The sequence below is a fragment of the Nerophis lumbriciformis genome, linkage group LG25 (assembly GCF_033978685.3).
Source record: "Nerophis lumbriciformis linkage group LG25, RoL_Nlum_v2.1, whole genome shotgun sequence".
Classification (NCBI taxonomy): Eukaryota; Metazoa; Chordata; class Actinopteri; order Syngnathiformes; family Syngnathidae; genus Nerophis; species Nerophis lumbriciformis.
The window spans coordinates 12,096,987-12,118,148 of NC_084572.2; the positions used below are offsets into that span (position 1 = coordinate 12,096,987).

General features: G+C 41.4%; 1 protein-coding gene across 3 annotated transcripts in view; it reads right to left on the reverse strand.

Moving 5' to 3' along the window:
- Positions 1-21,162, reverse strand: part of rhbdl3 (rhomboid, veinlet-like 3 (Drosophila)) — a 107,808-nt gene that overhangs the window by 25,282 nt on the left and 61,364 nt on the right. For 2 of the 3 annotated variants that reach the window (XR_009817675.2, XM_061983727.2), the window contains exons 4-6: positions 20,284-20,442; positions 3,439-3,663; positions 1,483-1,631 (exon numbers count right to left, since the gene is read on the reverse strand). Coding sequence is in view for 2 of the 3 variants with exons in the window: in XM_061983727.2 (XP_061839711.1) it covers positions 1,483-1,631; positions 3,439-3,663; positions 20,284-20,442 (533 nt within the window). In the remaining variant the exon portion in view is untranslated. The remainder of the gene's footprint in view (positions 1-1,482; positions 1,632-3,438; positions 3,664-20,283; positions 20,443-21,162) is intronic. The other variant, XM_061983728.2, reaches the window with a different exon arrangement.

Here is a 21,162-nt window from a genome sequence, read left to right on the forward strand (position 1 = left end):
GGTGCATGGGAGTTTGCCCAACCAGTCTACATGTGTTTTGTGGACTTGGAGAAGGCATTCGACCGTGTCCCTCGGGAAGTCATGTGGGGAGTGCTCAGAGAGTATGGGGTTTCGGACTGTCTGATTGTGGCAGTCCGCTCCCTGTATGCTCAGTGCCAGAGCTTGGTCCGCATTGCCGGCAGTAAGTCGGACACGTTTCCAGTGAGGGTTGGACTCCGCCAAGGCTGCCCTTTGTCACCAATTCTGTTCATAACTTTTATGGACAGAATTTCTAGGCGCAGTCAAGGCGTTGAGGGGATCTGGTTTGGTGGCTGCAGGATTAGGTCTCTGCTTTTAGCAGATGATGTGGTCCTGATGGCTTCATCTGGCCAGGATATTCAGCTCTCACTAGATCGGTTCGCAGCCGAGTGTAAAGCGACTGGGATGAGAATCAGCACCTCCAAGTCCGAGTCCATGGTTCTCGCCCGGAAAAGGGTGGAGTGCCATCTCCGGGTTGGGGAGAAGATCTTGCCCCAAGTGGAGGAGTTCAAGTACCTCGGAGTCTTGTTCACGAGTGAGGGAAGAGTGGATCGTGAGATCGACAGGCGGATCGGTGCGGCGTCTTCAGTAATGCGGACGCTGTATCGATCCGTTGTGGTGAAGAAGGAGCTGAGCCGGAAGGCAAAGCTCTCAATTTACCGGTCGATCTACGTTCCCATCCTCACCTATGGTCATGAGCTTTGGGTTATGACCGAAAGGACAAGATCACGGGTACAAGCGGCCGAAAGGGGTTTCCTCCGCCGGGTGGCGGGGCTCTCCCTTAGAGATAGGGTGAGAAGCTCTGTCATCCGGGAGGAGCTCAAAGTAAAGCCGCTGCTCCTCCACATCGAGAGGAGCCAGATGAGGTGGTTCGGGCATCTGGTCAGGATGCCACCCGAACGCCTCCCTAGGGAGGTGTTTAGGGCACGTCCGACCGGTAGGAGGCCGCGGGGAAGACCCAGGACACGTTGGGAAGACTATGTCTCCCGGCTGGCCTGGGAACGCCTCGGGGTCCCACAGGAAGAGCTGGACGAAGTGGCTGGGGAGAGGGAAGTCTGGGCTTCCCTGCTTAGGCTGCTGCCCCCGCGACCCGACCTCGGATAAGCGGAAGAAGATGGATGGATGGATGGGTTTATTGGATACAATGAAACACAAATAAGCATATATAGTCGACGTGTTTTTCCACTCTACTGTTACTTTAAGAGATTTGCTGATGCCCTGTGTGAGTTCCAACATATTTTAACAAAACATTTTCAGATGAATTCCAAATTGCTCATTCAAATTTAGAGGTTCCACTGTAATGTACAAGTTCGAATGTCAGAGGTATTAATTTAATAATGTGGCCCAAGTCTGGCTCAGATGTGAGCGCGCCCTTCGGCTCAGTGCAAAGACACAATGAAACGTTCCTACTAAAAATAAATGTTTATGTGGCACAGGAAAAAAAAATAGCTTAATATAACTCACCCTGTGTGCATGAAAATATAGCTGAAGTACCTCCAGGCCTGAGCCCGGAGCTGGGGGTGGTAAGGTAGAGGACTCTTAAGGAACGATGGGCTCGACACCTGCAGAACTAGACGGTCCAGATGACATCCATAATATAAGAACACAACTACCTAGGAGAGGAAAAACAGACAATGGAAGTGACAGTAAAAATCTAGGAAAAAAACAATATTGGGTAGGAATGGTAGTTAATGTTGAACATATATTTGACATTTATCGCTAATCAATTTAGTGTAATTTGCAGTCATGAAACAATCAATACAACTCATGGCATTTGTAGCGCCCCCTTTGTTTTTTGGGGTTTAAAATGCTATAAAAGACACAAATACCACACAGATATCCTCAAAGTTGTATATTCATTAGACAAATGCACAACTACTTGTAAGCAAGTAGTTGCTAAACTGCAAAGGCCGTTTTGCTTGATGGCGGCTATGTTTTGCAATCAATCGTTCTCAAAGTTTACACACATGTTAATTGTCAGTCCCTTAAAGGTATGTACCAAATTTTGTGGTGAATTAGCCAACTGATGTTAATTTCCACCGGGTGTTTTATAGAATGCATGGAGCTGTGAGAGAAATTGCAAGTCAATACAACTTGGGGGTCAAACTTTAATATATTTTTTTTCCCTGCATGCCAATACACCAAGAGTACTCTTGGACCCTTTAAGAAAGATTCCTGTAACCACAATGCAAATGACAGAGATGTTGTAAATAAGATATAGGGTAAATAGAGCCAAAACACTCGCCAAGTTGACTGATACATATAAGGATGGGTACCTTTCACATTTGAACCGATGCACAACTAATTACCAAAACTTGGGAATTGATACCGGAACTCAACAGTACCAAATTTTGGCAATCTTGTGTGTGTTTACGTGGTAGTAATAAATGTTCATTTGTTTGATTATAAAATCGAAAAAAAATTATGTAACATTTAGCTGTGCGTCCAGTTGTTATATTGTGTCTTTTTACACGTATGAGTATCACTTGCAAGTATGCATTCATTTCAGTTTGTCCTAGGTGGGTTGCCATAGTCAGGAAGTACTGTAGTCATTGCCATGAAATTGAATGTGCCAGACTTGTCATTTGTTGCGCCCTATAAAGTGTTTATACAGTAAGTATTGTACTTTCACTTTCACATTCTGTGCGCGAGGCAGTGGGTCAAATCAACAGCGCATTAGTGTGTCTGGAATGACTAAAACACATGGAAATGCATCAGGGAAGACATATTTTTATGTAGGAGGTATATTGTAGTAATATATTTCTACGATATAAAAAACAAAAAAGCATCAATTGAAATAATTTTAATCATCCCCATAAGTCATCCAGCAGCTATAAAATTATAAAAGGAAATTGATGAATAGACGATATGTTTAATATTTTTTTTGCTCACAGTCCACCAAAATGTTGACTCACACATGTAGAAAGGCGAATTCTCGCCTGACCATCGACTGTCTGTGCAGCGCGAGCGCTGATCCAGCTGCCATGTGTGGAACTGTCAGTTTGCACATCCTTCTGACATGTGCTAAATAAAACGCTAAATATTGCTCGCAAAATGGTGATGAGTGTTGATAAATCACATTGCGCGTGCTAAATATTTATATTTGCATTTTCTCATCCCAGTATTGTGGGCTTTTTGATGATCAGCATATATTTTGCCTACTAATGAAAACAGAGATGCTAATTGGATTGCACGCCTTATTCTGCTCACTAACGCAATCCACTTTGCACATGATTAGTAGATCAGCATTGCGCGTACCATCAGGTTTGCACATGTTTAGTACACGCAATCCTTTAGTAAATCAGGATCTAAGTGTGCAGTTTTAGGTGTATCGACACACAGACATTATGTTATGCTTTCTTTTCTCAGTTCGGGTCTTTTGAGGGACACATACATCATTTCAACAGTAGAGAACTTTACCTCAACAACGGTGATGGTCAGGATTAGCCAGGGTGGGGGCCAGTAGTTGTAGCTGTCAAAATACCACTTGCGATCGACTTCACGGGGCAGCGTCTCGTAAGCCACGTGTCGGACCAGGCGCTGAGAAAGACCCAAACCCACCTCGTCTCTGAGACTGCTGCCTTTAATTTGCCGGCTCCCTTGCAGGATGGCCCTTCGAAAACTGTTGGAGCGCTTGTTGCTCATCTGGAGAAAGGACAGTTGTTTATTATAATTATGTGTGTTTATTCTAAACAAGATACACTAAATGTAGCAAAATACATACTGTACATCTCCTAATCAATTAATATGGGTTTTGGAGGGACCTTACTTCCACTCGAAGGGCTCGATACTGGGACCTCTATTGTTCAACTTGTACATGCTGCCACTAGGCCAGCTAATACGCAGCTTCAATGTGTCCAACCACAACTACGCAGAAAACACTCAGATCTGCGTGTCACTGACGGCAGGTGAACGTCGGCCTGTTGATTCACTTTGTCCCTGCATGGAACAGATCAGTGTGTGGATGCAAAACAATTTTCTTCAACTCAACTCAGACGAAACTGAGATCATTGTCTTTGGCCCACAGAAACAACGGGAAATTATTATTGGTCACATTGAGACCCTCTCACTGAAATCTAATAATCAGGTTAAAAATCTAGGAGTAATAATGGACACATACTTCAACTTTAAAGGGGAACATTATCACTCAAATTAGAGATGCTACCTCAGTAGAAGCATTTAAGTCCCATCTTAAAACTCATTTGTATACTCTAGCCTTTAAATAGCCCCCCTGTTAGACCAGTTGATCTGCCGTTTCTTTTCTTTTCTCCTCTGCTCCCCTTTTCCTTGAGGGGGGGGGGGGGGGGGGGGGGGGGGCACAGGTCCGGTGGCCATGGATGAAGTGCTGGCTGTCCAGAGTCGGGACCCGGGGTGGACCGCTCGCCTGTGCATCGGCTGGGAACATCTCTGCGCTGCTGACCCGTCTCCGCTCGGGATGGTGTCCTGCTGGCCCCACTATGGACTGGACTCTTACTATTATGTTGGATCCACTATGGACTGGACTCTCACAATATTATGTCAGACCCACTCGACATCCATTGCTTTTGGTCTCCCCTAGAGGGGGGGGGGTTACCCACATATGCGGTCCTCTCCAAGGTTTCTCATAGTCATTCACATCGACGTCCCACTGGGGTGAGTTTTTCCTTGCCCGTATGTGGGCTTTGTACCGAGGATGTCGTTGTGGCTTGTGCAGCCCTTTGAGACACTTGTGATTTAGGGCTATATAAATAAAGATTGATTGATTGATTGATCACCAGACCTATGTAAGCGTCAATATATACCTTGATGTTGCAGAAAAAAGACCATATATTTTTTTAACCGATTTCCGAACTCTAAATGGGTGAATTTTGGCGAATTAAACGCCTTTCTATTATTCACGTTGTGACGTCACATCGGGAAGCAATCCGCCATTTTCTCACTTTCGTCGGTGTGTTGTCGGAGGGTGTAACAACACGAACAGGGACGGATTCAAGTTGCACCAGTGGCCCAAAGATGCGAAACTGGCAAGAAATTGGACGAAATTTGTTCAAAATACGAGGCTGTGGGGAAAGCCGACGAAATGGTCAGTCGTTTGTTCCGCACACTTTACCGACGAAAGCTATGCTACGACAGAGATGGCAAGAATGTGTGGATATCCTGCAACACTCAAATCAGATGCATTTCCAACGATAAAGTCAAAGAAATCTGCCGCCAGACCCCCATTGAATCTGCCGGAGTGTGTGAGCTATTCAGGGACAACGGACCTCGGTAGCACGGCAAGCAATGGCGGCAGTTTGTTCCCGCAGACGAGCAAGCTAAACCCTCTGGATGTCTTGGCTCACACCGTCCCTTATGCCACCGAAGATGATCAAGAGAAGAATATCGACCCTAGCTTCCCTGGCCTGCTGACATCAACTCCAAAACTGGACAGATCAGCTTTCAGGAAAAGAGAGCGGATGAGGGTATGTCTACAGAATATATTAATTGATGAAAACTTTATTCATTACTCGCAGTTGTACGTAAATTATTATACATAAACTGTGTTTACCAATAATTGAGCTTAAAAACATTTATTTTTTTCAATCATTCGAGTACATTCGGGTAGTCTTGTGTAATGCAGTATTTTGTGTCTATTTAGGTATGGTTAACCTGAGTGCTGAAATCGTGGAAAAATATATGTTCTTAGCGCGCCTGAAATGGGCTGTCTGCACTCTCAAAGTGCATGTTGTTGCCAAATGTATTTCATATGCTGTAAACCTAGTTCATAGTTGTTAGTAATTATCTTATCAGACAATGTTAAGCCGCTGAAATCCGAGTCTGAATCCGAGCTAATGTCGCTATACCTTGCTGTTATTTCCGCCATGTTTGTTTATATTGGCATCACTGTGTGACGTCACAGGAAAATGGACGGGTGTATATAACGATGGTTAAAATCAGGCACTTTGAAGTTTTTTTTAGGGATATTGTGTGATGGGTAAAATTTTGAAAAAAACTTCGAAAAATAAAATAAGCCACTGGGAACTGATTTTTACTGGTTTCAAGCCTTCTGAAATTGTGATAATGTTCCCCTTTAACAACCACATTAGGTCAATAACTTCAGCAGCGTTTTACCACCTGAAAAACATTGCCAAAATCAGAGAAAAAAGGTCTAAATCAGACTTAGAAAGATTAATCCATGCCTTTGTCTCCAGCAGGTTAGACTAGTGTAATGGCCTTCTCACTGGGCTCTCTAAACAAGGTCTAGAGCAGCTGCAGTACATAAAAAATGCTGCTGCTCGAGTCCTAACTAGAACCAGGAACTACGACCATATTAGTCCAGTGCTTAGATCACTGCACTCGCTTCCTGTTACTCCGAGAATCGACTTTATAACGGCTCTCCCTGTGTATAAGTATTTTGTGCCTAAGTACATCTCTGACATGTTAAAGCCATACGAACCATCTCGAGCTCTGAGATCCTCAGGGAGTGGTCTCTTGCTGGTGCCTAGAGTCAGGACCAAACATGGTGAAACTGTGTTTCAGTTTCATGCTCCTAAAAACTGGAATAGTCTTCCTGAAGATGTGAGACAGGCCTTAATGTTGGCAATGTTCAAATCCAGGCTGAAAACACTTTTATTTAATTATGCATATGACAACTGAAAGTATTTTATCTACACTCTGATGAATTAATAATGATTGTTTTTACGATGATTGTATTTTGTAATTAAATCTGATTTTACATTTTTGCCATCTTTTAATTTTCTGTAAAGCACTTTGAATTGCCTTGTGTATGAATTGTGCTGTATAAATAAACGTGCTTTGCCTTGCCAAGAATATTCTTCAATTCCTCATCTCCCCAAGTCAGACAAATATATTTTCTCAATCCACAAAACAAGCCCCATGGTTTGGACTTGAAGTGTCCCAATACTTGTGTCTATATAGTATATTGCAGTAACCTTTAAGAATCAGTCAATGTACCGCTAAACCCTCATCACACAGCTCTCTGAGCACAGCCCGCACAAACTACGGAATGCCATTCTTATCACCTAGCAACCAACAAACCCCTCCTCATCCCTGTCAAACCTCAAAGGAGTACAACTCCAAACAAAAATTTCCTTTTTGGTGGGTGGGCCATCTCACAGTCTTCCAATTCTCGCAGACCCTATTGTGAACCATGTATTTTGTTAGGTACAGTTGCTGCTGTCAGTAAAAGTAATAATATGGTCTAAATCTTAATTTGAAACCGACTTTAGCACAGGGACTTACTAGAGTCCGTAGAAAGTAGTTTCTCCTCTGACATTGAGGCTGCCTTACAACTGAACTTTCCGTGTTTTATAACAGTCTCCATGACAACATAATGACTCTTTGCTCCCTTGTCTCCCGCAGACTGCTTCACCTTCCATGATCTCTATCTTATTTCTATTTCATGCCCCCATAGCTCAGTTCTGTCATTGTTTTTGTGTGCGCCCAAGTGAGTCGATGTGTCGTATTTTAAGGCTATATATTTACAAAGGCGGCACAGGCTGGGTTAGTCAGAATACATCAAATAAATAAATAAATAATGATAATTTGTGTGTACATCATTATATTGTGTTCTCTTGGAGCATTTATAAATGGTTATCAAAATGTTTATTAACCTCATGTTCGCCAAATGCAACTCCAACTTGAGCTTTGATACTTTCTTATAAAGGGGACGGTACAAATTTGTGTGACGACATGACTAAGCGATAGGTGAATCTTCTGATTTATACATAATACAAACCCCAAAAGCAGTGAAGTTGGCACGTTGTGTAATTCGTAAATAAAAACAGAATAAAATGATTTGCAAATCCTTTTCAACTTATATTCAATTGAATAGACCGCAAAGACAAGATATTTAATGTTCGGACTGAGAAACTTTACTTATTTTTGCAAATAATTATCAACTTAAAAATTAATGGCAGCAACAAGTTGCAAAAAAGTTGGCACAGGGGCATTTTTACCACTGTGTTACATGGCCTTTCCTTTTAACAACACTCAGTAAACATTTGGGAACTGAGGAGAACCATTTTTGAAGCTTTTCAGGTGGAATTCTTTCCCATTATTGCTTGATGTACAGTTTAATTTGTTCAACAGTCCGGGGGTCTCTGTTGTGGAATTTTAGGCTTCATATTGCGCCACACATTTTCAATGGAAGAAAGGTCTGGACTACAGGCAGGCCAGTCTAGGAGCCGCACTGTTTTACTATGAAGCCAAGCTGTTGTAACACGTGGCTTGGCATTGTCTTGCTGAAATAAGCAGGGGCGTCCATGATGACGTTGCTTGGATGGCAACATATGTTGCTCCAAAACTTGTATGTACCTTTCAGCATTAATGGTGCCTTCACAGATGTGTAAGTTACCCATGCCTTGGGCAGTAATACACCCCCATACCATCACACATGCTGGCTTTTGAACTTTGCGCCTATAACAATCCGGATGGTTCTTTTCCTCTTTGGTCTGGAGGACACGACGTCCACAGTTTCCAAAAACAATTTGAAATGTGGACTCGTCAGACCACAGAATACTTTTCTTCTTTGCATCAGTCCATGTTAGTTGAGCTCGGGCCCAGCGAAGCCGACGGCGTTTCTGGGTGTTGTTGATAAATGGCTTTTGCTTTGCATAGTAGAGTTTTAACTTGCGCTTACAGATGTAGCGACAAACTATAGTTACTGACAGTGGGTTTCTGAAGTGTTCCTGAGCCCATGTGGTGATATCCTTTACACACTGATGCAGTATTGCCTGAGGGATCGAATGTCCGTAATATAATCTCTAACATGCAGCGATTTCTCCAGATTCTCTGAACCTTTTAAAGATATTACGGACCGTCGATGGTGAAATCCCTAAATTCCTTGCACTAGCTTGTTGAGAAATGTTGTTCTTAAACTGTTCGACAATTTGCTCACGCATTTGTTCACAAAGTGGTGACCCTCGCACTATCCTTTTTTGTGAATGACTGAGCATTTCATGGAAGCTGCTTTTATACCCAATCATGGCACCCACCTGCTCCCAATTAGCCTGTTCACCTGTGGGATGTTCCAAATAAGTGTTTGATGAGCATTCCTCAACTTTCTCAGTCTTTTTTGCCACTTGTGCCAGCTTTTTTTAAACATGTTGGAGGCATCAAATTCCAAATGAGCTAATATTTGCAAAAAATAACAAAGTTCTCCAGTTCTAACATTACGTATCTTATCTTTGCAGTCTATTCAATTGAATATAAGTTGAAAAGGATTTGCAAATCATTGTATTTTGTTTTTATTTAGAATTTATACAACGTGCCAACTTCACTGGTTTCGGGTTTTGTAAAATACACATAAAATACAATAATAGCAGTGATAGTTTTGTTGTGTGAGGAGCTCCTGGCACTACTTAATGAGACTTTTAGTATCTCGGTAGCAATCACTCTTTTAAGGGCTTTGGTAAAGGCCAATTATTTCTGCCTTTCTGTCAGGAGACGAGAACTGTGGGAAAAAGATTACAAGGTTCCATGGCCTCATGCAGGCGACACACCAGGAAGAGCGCGTACACGGCTGTCTTTCTATCTCTATGAGGTTGTTCTCAGACAAAGCATTAACCTCATTACTATGCAACCCAAGTCTAACTTTAACTTTTACAACATGTCTTGTAGATATCTGAAGGCTGGCCAAAATGTCTTCAATAGGATGTTTTCAGGGAGGACACACACACATGTATTCAGACCTCCCCTGGGTGGGGGGGGGGGGGGGGGGGGGGGGGGGGGCAATGTACCATAAAGAAATACAATTCCTCATGTGAAGTGACTGCACTTCCTCTCTTATTGTACAGAACACAAAACACAAGTGACGTTCTGCCTGTTTACCCACCGGCAAGAGACTGGGGGAAAAGGAAGATAAAAGGTTAAAGGGGACAAATGAGAATTCAAGACAATCTGATGAGAATGGCGAATGGCGCGGAACAGGTAACACGCAGAAGAGATGTAGTAGATGACAGATGGAAAAAGAGGAATATGAGAGCAGCAGAATACGTTCTGTCATGTGACAAAAAGACATTTGGACATTTCACTCATATTTTCTACCAATAACACCTTACACTATTCTAGAAAACGTTCTTCAAAAGCTTGGCATTTGAATATTAAGAATCTGAAAATAGTGGCAAAGTTACTGATGTTTAAAGCGAGAGAAGCACAGCTGGCTCTGTTCTAGTTCGCACATACTACATTTTTTTTAGCCACTGCTTTTGAGTGAGTTAGAATGACAACACAAGACAGGCAATGCTAACAACACAACTTATGGTCGTAGATGCGACTGTCAAGTTGACCAAGTTTTTACAATGCAACACATGTAGAAGAAGGAGAAACACGGGCATGTCTGGATGACTCGCCTTCATATTTCCAGTGGTTAGCTCCGAGCTACGAAACTGCTTTACTATGAAGCTGCCTCTGGCGTGTTCTTTCTGACGTCAGTTCCTGTGTGGGCGAGGTCTTTCTGGCGTCACTTCCTCTACGAACTCACTTTGTAAACGATCAATGAGTCCATACAAAGCTAAGTGCCGGAGATTCAAGAATTACACGGCTTGTCCGAGGAGGGGGACCTTAAACGCTGGTTTAGTGTGCCTGTAACGGGGCTTAGGCTAAATAATTATTTGTTTAAGGGGTTAAACGACTTAGTGTAAACATGGCCTTAGAGGAATTACCCAGAATGTGACGACGTATTTCCACATCGTGGCCATGTTATTTATAGCAATGATGCTTGGATGGATCTTTCGGGCGACCTGTGAGAGAATGCACTGAAGTCTATGATATTGAGTGAAACGACTACAAAGGTGACTACATAAGTATTATTTCATATTTAGAGGGCTTTAATCGTGTTAAAAACATGTTTAGGTCATAAACATTTTTTTATGATCTAACTATGAAAATTCTTTAAATCATACAACATTTGCATGGTATTCTAATTTATTCAAATGCGCTAGTAAGAACGACTCACAGACAGACAATTCACAATCGATTTCTAATCAAACACTTGAAAAAGTCATTCAAAAGACTCGACTCATTTTCAAAAGTCACATCTCTACCAGGGGAAGACCAGCAACCCACTAAAAACAGGTCTGCACCTCAAAAGTAGGTATCGACCCACCAGTTGAGAATCAGTGGTCTAAAAAGTAACCAAAAACACAAAAAAACGATAAAACTAAAATTATGAAAATTAAAAATAATGCGATCACATACAGTAAATGCTTTAAGTTTAAAAAACACATGCGAAAGAAAAATGCCGCAAATGACACCCAAGCCTGACCTCAGAAGTGTCCATCTTTGAGGACGTGAGCAGGATGCCCATAAGAAAGTTGGCTGACTTTAGAAAAGAAGCATTTTTCTTGACAGTATGTCTTTATGGTTGGGTTTTGGAACATTTATATTTGTAGGGTTAAGACGTTGCTATTAGTCTATAAGCCACCGTACATACACATTTTGGTGGGATTGTGAATAAAGAGTCAGGTGGAATTAACCATAAGTTGTTGTCTTAATCAGGCATGTGAGCACCCTTTGAGAAAAAAAGAGAAAAACTTACAAAAAAAAAAGAGGAAAATTTCACGCAAATCAAGGCTACATTTCTTGCAATTGGGTGCATTTCTACACAATATTTTACCCCATCCATCCATCCATTTTCTACCGCTTATTCCCTTTGGGGTCGCGGGGGGCGCTGGAGCCTATCTCAGCTACAATCGGGCGGAAGGCGGGGTACCTTCAGATTTATTCTCATCTACCAACCTCTTTTGACTGTCTTTTTGACCCTTTCATGTCTCATGTAATGTACCACATATTTTCATTATTATCATTGAAAATGTAATGTAACAATTCTATAACATGCATGCAAAAAAAACTCAGAAAACGTACCATTTGGCAACTTTATCCTGTAATAGAGGGGTTCGGATTTTTTCCCGGAAGTGCATGCCGGAATCCATTTTGAAGGGGGAGCGTCATCGTTCACGATAGCGCTACACATAACATTCCCAAACTATTCAGTGGAAAATAGTCTCTTTTTCGTTATAAGGAGCAAACAACCGCAATTGGATGTCAGGATCCGTACAAGATCGACAAGTCTGAATGGAGCAGAGACCATGCGCGACATCTTCCTCTCTCTGTCTCATACCTGGACTTTGTGAACTACTTAATTGTTCAACCCAAGCCATTTACACTTTGAAAGACTTTCAAATTATAAGAGTCTAGAAATTGTTGCGTCCGACCAGTCGTCCTCTCAGGGAATAAAACACACTGGTCAATCCCAAGTTCTTTCAGATGACATATATGTTGAGTAAGAAGGACCACCAAGACAGAATAGCAATATTACCAAGTTTTACTAAAGCTTTAGGAGACCAGCTCTTACAATGCGGTAATAGCAGCTTTGTTTGTGGATGGGTTCGTCACGTTTGTGTTTATCTGTATAAACCCAGAGGACATCAAGTCATCAAGCCAAGGTCCCCACATCTATGGTCCCCTCAAAGGTTTCTCATTGTAGCCCATTGGGTTGATTTTTTTCTTGCCCTGATGTGGGATCTGAGCCGAGGATGTCGTTGTGGCTTGTGCAGCCCTTTGAGACACAAGTGATTTAGGGCTATATAAATAAACTTTGATTGATTGATTGATTGATGAATAAGGATTTTACGTACTCTACGGGGGCATCACTACAGATACACTTTCATTTACTGTACATGCCCATGTCCATGTTATCATACTCCTTCCTACCTGCAGCATTTTGATATGTTTTTAAACATGCAGGAGACATTACCAATTTTTATGGGCAGTTTAGAAGGAGCCATGCAGTGCATCGACATGGAAACAACTCTTTTTTTTTTACCGCCAAAGGTGCGCTCATTGGAGAGAGGATGCACTTACTCCGCTTAAGACTCAAAAAATGCACACTTAAGTTTTTTTTATATAAGAACAATTTTAAATGTATATATTCTATGTGAAAAAAACGAACCTCCTTAAAAAATTATTAGAGGACAAAACGCATCAATTGCATTTGTTTTAATCAGCCCCTTATGTCCTCTTGCAGCTATAAGATTATAAAATGATGTTGCTGAATAGACAACATGTCTAATATTTTAATTTCTGACCATCCAAAATGTTGACACAAACATAGGATTCTTGTCTGTCCATCGTCTGTCTTTGCAGCGCAATTACGGATCTTGCAACTATGTGTAGAACTGTCAGTTTGCACATCCTTCTCACAGGTGCTAAATAAAACGCAAATTAGTGCTCGCAAAACGATGATGAGCAGGGCCATTACCAGAAATTCTGGGCCCCCTGAAAGAATATCCGTGTAGGTCCCTATTCGGTTCAATTTGGCTTCTTCCCTAAAAAAAACCTACCAGTAGCTTTCTCACTCTGTAATTTTTTACATGCGTACTGGTCAGAAGATACAATAAAAGAAACATTTAAAATCACTACTTACTAGTACACGAGGCAGCTGCTTTTTGTTCAAGGCAAATATGTAAAACCTTTGTATGTGTGCGCATACTAAGTAGCGCTGGGGAACAGACATCTATGGGTAGCAGACATTGACAAAAAAAATCCTATTCTCCATTAATTGCCACCTTCAATTTTGTTGTTTTTCCAGTGTTATTGGCGATGCATGGTGTAATACACCCAATTTTTTTCCTTTTTTACGATTACCAACTTAACAAGCCAGAGTATTGTCATGTAAATTATGTATTATTGTTTGTCTTATTCTCTATTCACTGATTAAATTAACCACTCAACAAATAGGTAGTGGGTATATTGTTGTATTTAACAATCAAGTACTGATGTGCAAAAAAACAAAGGGCCCTGGCTCAGGATAGTCCACAGGTAAATATGTAGCATTTAACTAGGGATGTCCGATAATGTCTTTTTTGCCGATATCCGATATTCCGATATTCTCCAACTCTTTATTACCGATTCCGATATCAACCGATACAGATATATACAGTCGTGGAATTAACACATTATTATGCCTAATTTTGTTGTGATGCCCCGCTGGATGCATTAAACAATGTAACAAGGTCTTCCAAAATAAATCAACTCAGGTTATGGAAAAAAATGCCAACATGGCACTGCCATATTTATTACTAAAGTCATAAAGTGCATTATTTTTTTTAACATGCCTCAAAACAGCAGCTTGGAATTTGGGACATGCTCTCCCTGAGAGAGCATGAGGAGGTTGAGGTGGGCGGGTTTGAGGGGGGCCTCAGGAAGGTATATGTTCAGTGTATGCACAATAAATTTTGGGCCCTTAGAATTGTCATCACCTTTCCCCTTATACGACGTCCCTGGTGATGAGTGTTGATAAATCGCGTGCTAAATGATAATGTTTGCATTTTCCCCTCCCAGTATTGTGGGCATTTTAATGATCAGCATATATTTTGCATAATAATGAAAACAGACGCAGAATGGATTGCACGCCTTATTCTGCTCACTTAGCAGACACAATCCACTTTGCACACGGATCAGCTTTACGTGTGCTATCAGGTTTGCATGTGATTTATTACACGCAAACCTTTAGTAAATCAGGCCCCAAGTGTACAATGTCAATTTGAGAAAAATATTTAAGATAATCCATTGAGTGAAGGAAGTTGAGTACAACTCAACACGTTTTGTGCAATTTAAAGACAACATTTCTGATATCAGCATTTTAGAACGGTTGATGGCTGATAGAACAAATTCTGGCTTACAGCCAGCATTTCAAAAGTTTGATGGAGTTCGAGCAATTAAATTGTTCCATGCATCAGAGAAACATTTCTTTATAAAACTTTACTAACTTAATACGTTTTAGCACCAGGGTATAGTAGTCATTATTAGAAAGGTGTGGCCCTATTCACAATGACCGTAAAAAGCTTGCACTTCACTTAGCTTTGTTTCCATGGGGTAAAGGGAGATGAGTATGTACTAGGAAATTTTCCGCCTTAGGACATAGTATCAGAGCCAGGATGCCACTATTGTGTAAGGGTGGTCTGCAATGCTGGGACACATACCCACAATGGTATAAATCTGAGATCTACTGTTTCATCTCTGATGCAACCATCCATCCATCCATTTTCTACCGCTTATTCCCTTCGGGGTCGCGGGGGGCGCTGGAGCCTATCTCAGCTACAATCGGGCGGAAGGCGGTGTACACCCTGGACAAGTCGCCACCTCATCGCAGGGCCAACACAGATAGACAGACAACATTCACACTCACATTCACACACTAGGGCCAATTTAGTGTTGCCAATCAACCTATCCCCAGGTGCATGTCTTTGGCGGTGGGAGGAAGCCGGAGTACCCGGAGGGAACCCACGCAGTCACGGGGAGGACATGCAAACTCCACACAGAAAGATCCAGAGGCCGGGATTGAACTCACGACTACTCAGGACCTTCGTATTGTGAGGCAGACGCACTAACCTCTCTACCACCGTGCTGCCCCTGATGCAACCATTCTGCGTTAAAAAGGTTATACAAACCCAGTTTCCATATGATTTGGGAAATTGTGTTAGATGTAAATATAAACGGAATACAATGATTTGCAAATCATTTTCAACCCATATTCAGTTGAATATGCTACAAAGACAACATATTTGATGTTCAAACTGATAAACATTTTTTTTTGTTGCAAATAATCATTAACTTTAGAATTTGATGCCAGCAACACGTGACAAAGAAGTTGGGAAAGGTGGCAATAAATACTGATAAAGTTGAGGAATGCTCATCAAACACTTATTTGGAACATTCCACAGGTGAACAGGCAAATTGGGAACAGGTGGGTGCCATGATTGGGTATAAAAGTAGATTCCATGAAATGCTCAGTCATTCACAAACAAGGATGGGGCGAGGGTCACCACTTTGTCAACAAATGCGTGAGCAAATTGTTGAACAGTTTAAGAAAAACCTTTCTCAACCAGCTATTGCAAGCAATTTAGGGATTTCACCATCTACGGTCCGTAATATCATCAAAGGGTTCAGAGAATCTGGAGAAATCACTGCACGTAAGCAGCTAAGCCCGTGACCTTCGATCCCTCAGGCTGTCCTGCATCAACAAGCGACATCAGTGTGTAAAGGATATCCCCAGATGGGCTCAGGAACACTTCAGAAACTCACTGTTAGTAACTACAGTTGGTCGCTACATCTGTAAGTGCAAGTTAAAACTCTCCTATGCAAGGCGAAAACCGTTTATCAACAACACCCAGAAACGCCGACAGCTTCGCTGGGCCTGAGCTCATCTAAGATGGACTGATACAAAGTGGAAAAGTGTTCTGTGGTCTGACGAGTCCACATTTCAAATTGTTTTTGGAAACTGTGGACTTCGTGTCCTCCGGACCAAAGCGGAAAAGAACCATCCGGATTGTTATAGGCGCAAAGTTGAAAAGCCAGCATCAGTGATGGTATGGGGGTGTATTAGTGCCCAAGACATGGGTAACTTACACATCTGTGAAGGCGCCATTATGCTGAAAGGTACATACAGGTTTTGGAGCAACATATGTTGCCATTCAAGCAACGTTACCATGGACCCCCCTGCTTATTTCAGCAAGACAATGCCAAGTCACGTGTTACATCAACATGGCTTCATAGTAAAAGAGTGCAGGTACTAGACTGGCCTGCCTGTAGTCCAGACCTGTCTCCCATTGAAAATGTGTGGCGCATTATGAAGCCTAAAATACCACAATGGAGATCCCCAGACTGTTGAACAACTTAAGCTGTACATCAAGCAAGAATGGGAAAGAATTCGACCTGAGAAGCTTAAAAAAAGTGTCTCCTCAGTTCCCAAACGTTTACTGAGTGTTGTTAAAAGGAAAGGCCATGTAACACAGTGGTGAACATGCCCTTCCCCAACTAATTTGGCACGTGTTGCAGCCATGAAATTCTAAGTTAATTATTATTTGCAAAAAAAAATTAAGTTTATGAGTTTGAACATCAAATATCTTGTCTTTGTAGTGCATTCAATTGAATATGGGTGGAAAGGATTTTCAAATCATTGTATTCCGTTTATATTTACATCTAACACAATTTCCCAACTCATATGGAAACAGGGTTTGTAGTTAAGTTTTATGTAAAGGCTATAGGTAAACAGCACTTCCATAGGCAGAATCATTTCACCTCCAAATGGAAAGAAACAACTTGCCTCAGGGAGGTATATGAATTACAGGAGGTGTGGCGATATAAATGAAGCAACACTGCAGTGTGACATTCGACAGAAGGAGCGATAAGCACTGAAGCAAAGGATAAAAGAAAGAAGGAAAGGTAAAAGAAAAATGGAAGGAGAGGTGGAGGGATGAGAGAAGGGGACTTGAACACTGCATCATCAGGCAGTGGCTGTCAGTCATATTGATGAAAGAAAGTGCAGTGCAAAGAGAAGACAGCAGAACAAATAAAGCCTGTCCTCTCCCGCATGGCCTTTCAAAGACTTTGTTCACATGGGAGAACTAAAAACGGAACCCAAGAACATCCACGTTTAGGTAAATGTAATACACTAATTCCACACTAACATTATCTTTTATGTGAGTTACAGTGCAGGAACCTCAAAACAGTTTGGACGAAGCTAAACTCCAAGTGCATATTTTTAGTTTTTTGCATTTTCTTTGGCTTTGCTTGTACATAACCTTTCACAAGTGCATTGAAAATAGTGATGATGACGACAGAACTGTATAAAAAATATCTAACCATAACCCAATCAACTTATGCCATGTACACACAATCAAACACTGGACTTTTCCTCAATCCGGTGTTTAAAAAAATCTCGGCTGTTGTACATTTTGTTCAATCAGAAGACTGAGAAAGCAAACACAGCTGACTTGGTCATGCTTTATAATGTCGTTGTTTATCTTTAAAACCAGTACCCACTTGCATAGCACAGCAATGTACAGTTTTTTTTGTATTATCACTAATGCTTGTTTATTTTCTCCCGCAGTACAAAATGAAACCAGGTCCCGTAATTCAATATTAATGTTAAATGAGATTTATAAACACAGCACGGTAGAAAATGGATGGATGGAAGATTTATAAACACAAGATAATGTCGCACTATGCTGAGATCAAAAAGCTCAGTAATTCCCACACACGCGCAAACGCTGAAGCCAGATTTGTTGACACAGTGATTTTTAACTAGTGGCTCGCGGACTCATTTTCAGTGGCTTTTACCTAAACCTGAGGCAATAGCCAACGCTCATTCTCAAACATTCTCAAAAAGAAAAGAGCATTTTGTGATGATGATAATGATGATGTGTTTAGAAAGCTGCACACGGGTATACAGTATAAACAGCTAGCTAAAAATGTTTTTGATTGATTGAAACTTTTATTAGTAGATTGCAAAGGAAGAGAATACATTATATGAAACACTACAGTTTACACAGTACAGTACATATTCCGTACAATTGACCACTAAATGGTAACACCCGAATAAGTTTTTCAACTTGTCCACGTTAATCAATTCATGGGCAAACTAACAGTCTTACCAAGGGGAGTCCGAGTCTGACAATCCTATGCTGTAAATGCTCGCGCGTCACAAACGTACGGACCTAAAAAAGAAACGTTCGCTTTGCAAATTGAGCAAATTGTTCAAGTTAAATATTCCAATAATTTCAATGTTTTCGCTCGCGTTATTGTTGTAGAGGTCGCAGCTATTTTTCTCTTCCTGTTTCTTGCCAATCACCGGTCGCACTGACATTCGTTCGTTCTCATACGGAAAAACACAAGTAATGACGTCACTGACTATTATACTAATATACTATGTATAGTAATATTTGTCTGCGAAAATTTTCATGATCGATTTTTACGACTAATTGCATCCCTATAATGAACATAGGTCTACATGGGTCCTATTATGCATATTACCAGTTGGTACCTGTTTTTGTGTAGGTGGTATCCCAAAAATTTTACAAGATATTTATAAAAACAATCTTCCCTTCTTCCAAACTTGCTCTAAATGAGCAGTTGTAGTCAATAAGTTACTTTTTCTTCTCTTTTCTCTTGTTGTGGGGCAGACTGGCTTGTACATGCACATGCATGCTAAAATCCCTTGCTAAAAAGTGGCATATAGTTCTAACTTACAGTATATCTGTAAGTTGACACGATATGGAAGTGCTTAAAACTACAACATAGCTGACAGGGTGGAGACGCAGTTGAAGGCGGCTTGGCCTGGAGGAAGGCTTTGCACGTAAAAAAGACCGCCCCCAAAACGCCAGAAAGCGGCTTGAAGTTGTATGTAAAGTGAATTCTGTGCAAGGAAGTGTTTTAAATGTAGAAAAAATATCATAACATGACCCCTTTAATATCATAACCTGTTTGTACTCTGTATTGGTGTACTCCAAATCCGTGCAAGCAAAACAAAATCTACTTGTGTAGCTTGTTTTTACACTTTTATGAGTAATGATTGGGGCTGCACGGTGGAACAGAGGTTAGTGCATGTGCCTCACAATACGAAGGTCCTGAGTTCAATCCCAGGCTCGGGGTCTTTCTGTGTGGAGTTTGCATGTTCTACCCGTGACTGCATGGATTCCCTCCGGGTACTGCGGCTTCCTCCCACCTCCAAAGACATGCACCTGGGGATAAGTTGATTGGCAACACTAAATTGGCCCTCGTGTGTAAATGTGAGTGTGAATGTTGTCTGTCTATCTGTGTTGGCGCTGGGATGAGGTAGCGACTTGTCCAGGGTGTACACCGCCTTCTGCCCGAATGCAGCTGAGATAGGCTCCAGCACCCCCCACGACCCCGAAAGGGACAAGCGGTAGAAAATGGATGGATGGATGGAGTACCGGTAATGACTGTGCTAAAATGTTACTGAAAACAAGAGCTGTACTGATGGTTTATGTTTGGAGGAAATCTTAATAACTTAAAGATCCAACAACCCCCTCCAATGGATTGCATTTAACTACTTTGGTTACACTGTATGCAAAAGATTTGAATATACATTTATTCTGAGCAGAAGATGTTTGAATGGGACTTTGGGCAACCAGCAGAAGGTGCAGTTAGAAGATTAAACTGAAACCAGAGCAAGTTGGGCATTAAGGGGGGAAATGTATTATCTGTCAGGGAATATTTTCTTACAAAACCTGATAGTTGCATCTCAAATACAGTGCCTAAAATCAAAAAAGTTTATCTTAACCGGTACAGTTTTATTACAAACAGACTCAATACTATTTCTAGTGCTGTTGGCTCGCAGCAAATTGTTTCAATATTTGAACCATCAGTAATTTGGGCTTTTTTGTGTGGAGCTTGCATGACGTGGGTCCTCCCACAGTCCAAAACATACATGTTAGGATAAGTAGCCATAGGTGTGTCTTCCCTATTTCTTAAGTGTCTCACCAGGTTGACAAAGTCCTGGTAACAGATCTTCCCATCCGAGTTACCATCGGCGAGGGCCAAGAGGACTTCAAGTTTGTGGGGGTCGAGCTCGGAGCCATGGGTTGCCAATAGGTCTCTGAAGCGCTCGGTACTGATGAAGCCCGAATTCTCTGGGTCATACTGGAAACACACAAATAAAAATTATTTGGATTAGCACAAGCCTGGGCAATTATTTTGACTCAGGAGCGACATTGAGAGAAAAAAAAGTGTAAAATAGGTATATATATATATATATATATATATATATATATACATATATAAATAAATAAATAAATAAAACTGCTGCGCAGTATGTGTGCTTGGGTCCCTTTTTTCAGGAACACTAATGCAAAAACTCACAATAATGTTTGATTGAATGCTAAAAACATTATGACTATTTTTTTTCACTGAGTGAGACACCCAGAATGTACATTAATGGATGGATGGATGGTATACCGGTATTAGTATACTACTGCGATATTAGTTAATCATATTCGGTACGATACCGCCTCTGAAAAGTAACGGTCCGCCACTCTCCCGCGCTACCGTCGTCGTCACGTCGTGTCATTGCTGGTTTACAAGCAGACGAGCACAATCACGGAGTACTTACAAGCAGACACAGTGTGTAGACGCAAACTAAAGATAAAGCTGAAGTTATAACACTGAAACGCCCTCAGGAAGAGGTGCTTTAAGACATGGCTAGCTAGCTAGCGGCTAAAGTCATGCCCCAGTCGGCAGTGTTTTAGCTACTTCTAAATCACTAATCCTCGCCTCCATGGCGACAAATAAAGTACGTTTCTTACAAGTATCATCCCTGCAGGACGAGGAATAGCTAAACATGCTTCACTACACACCGTAGCT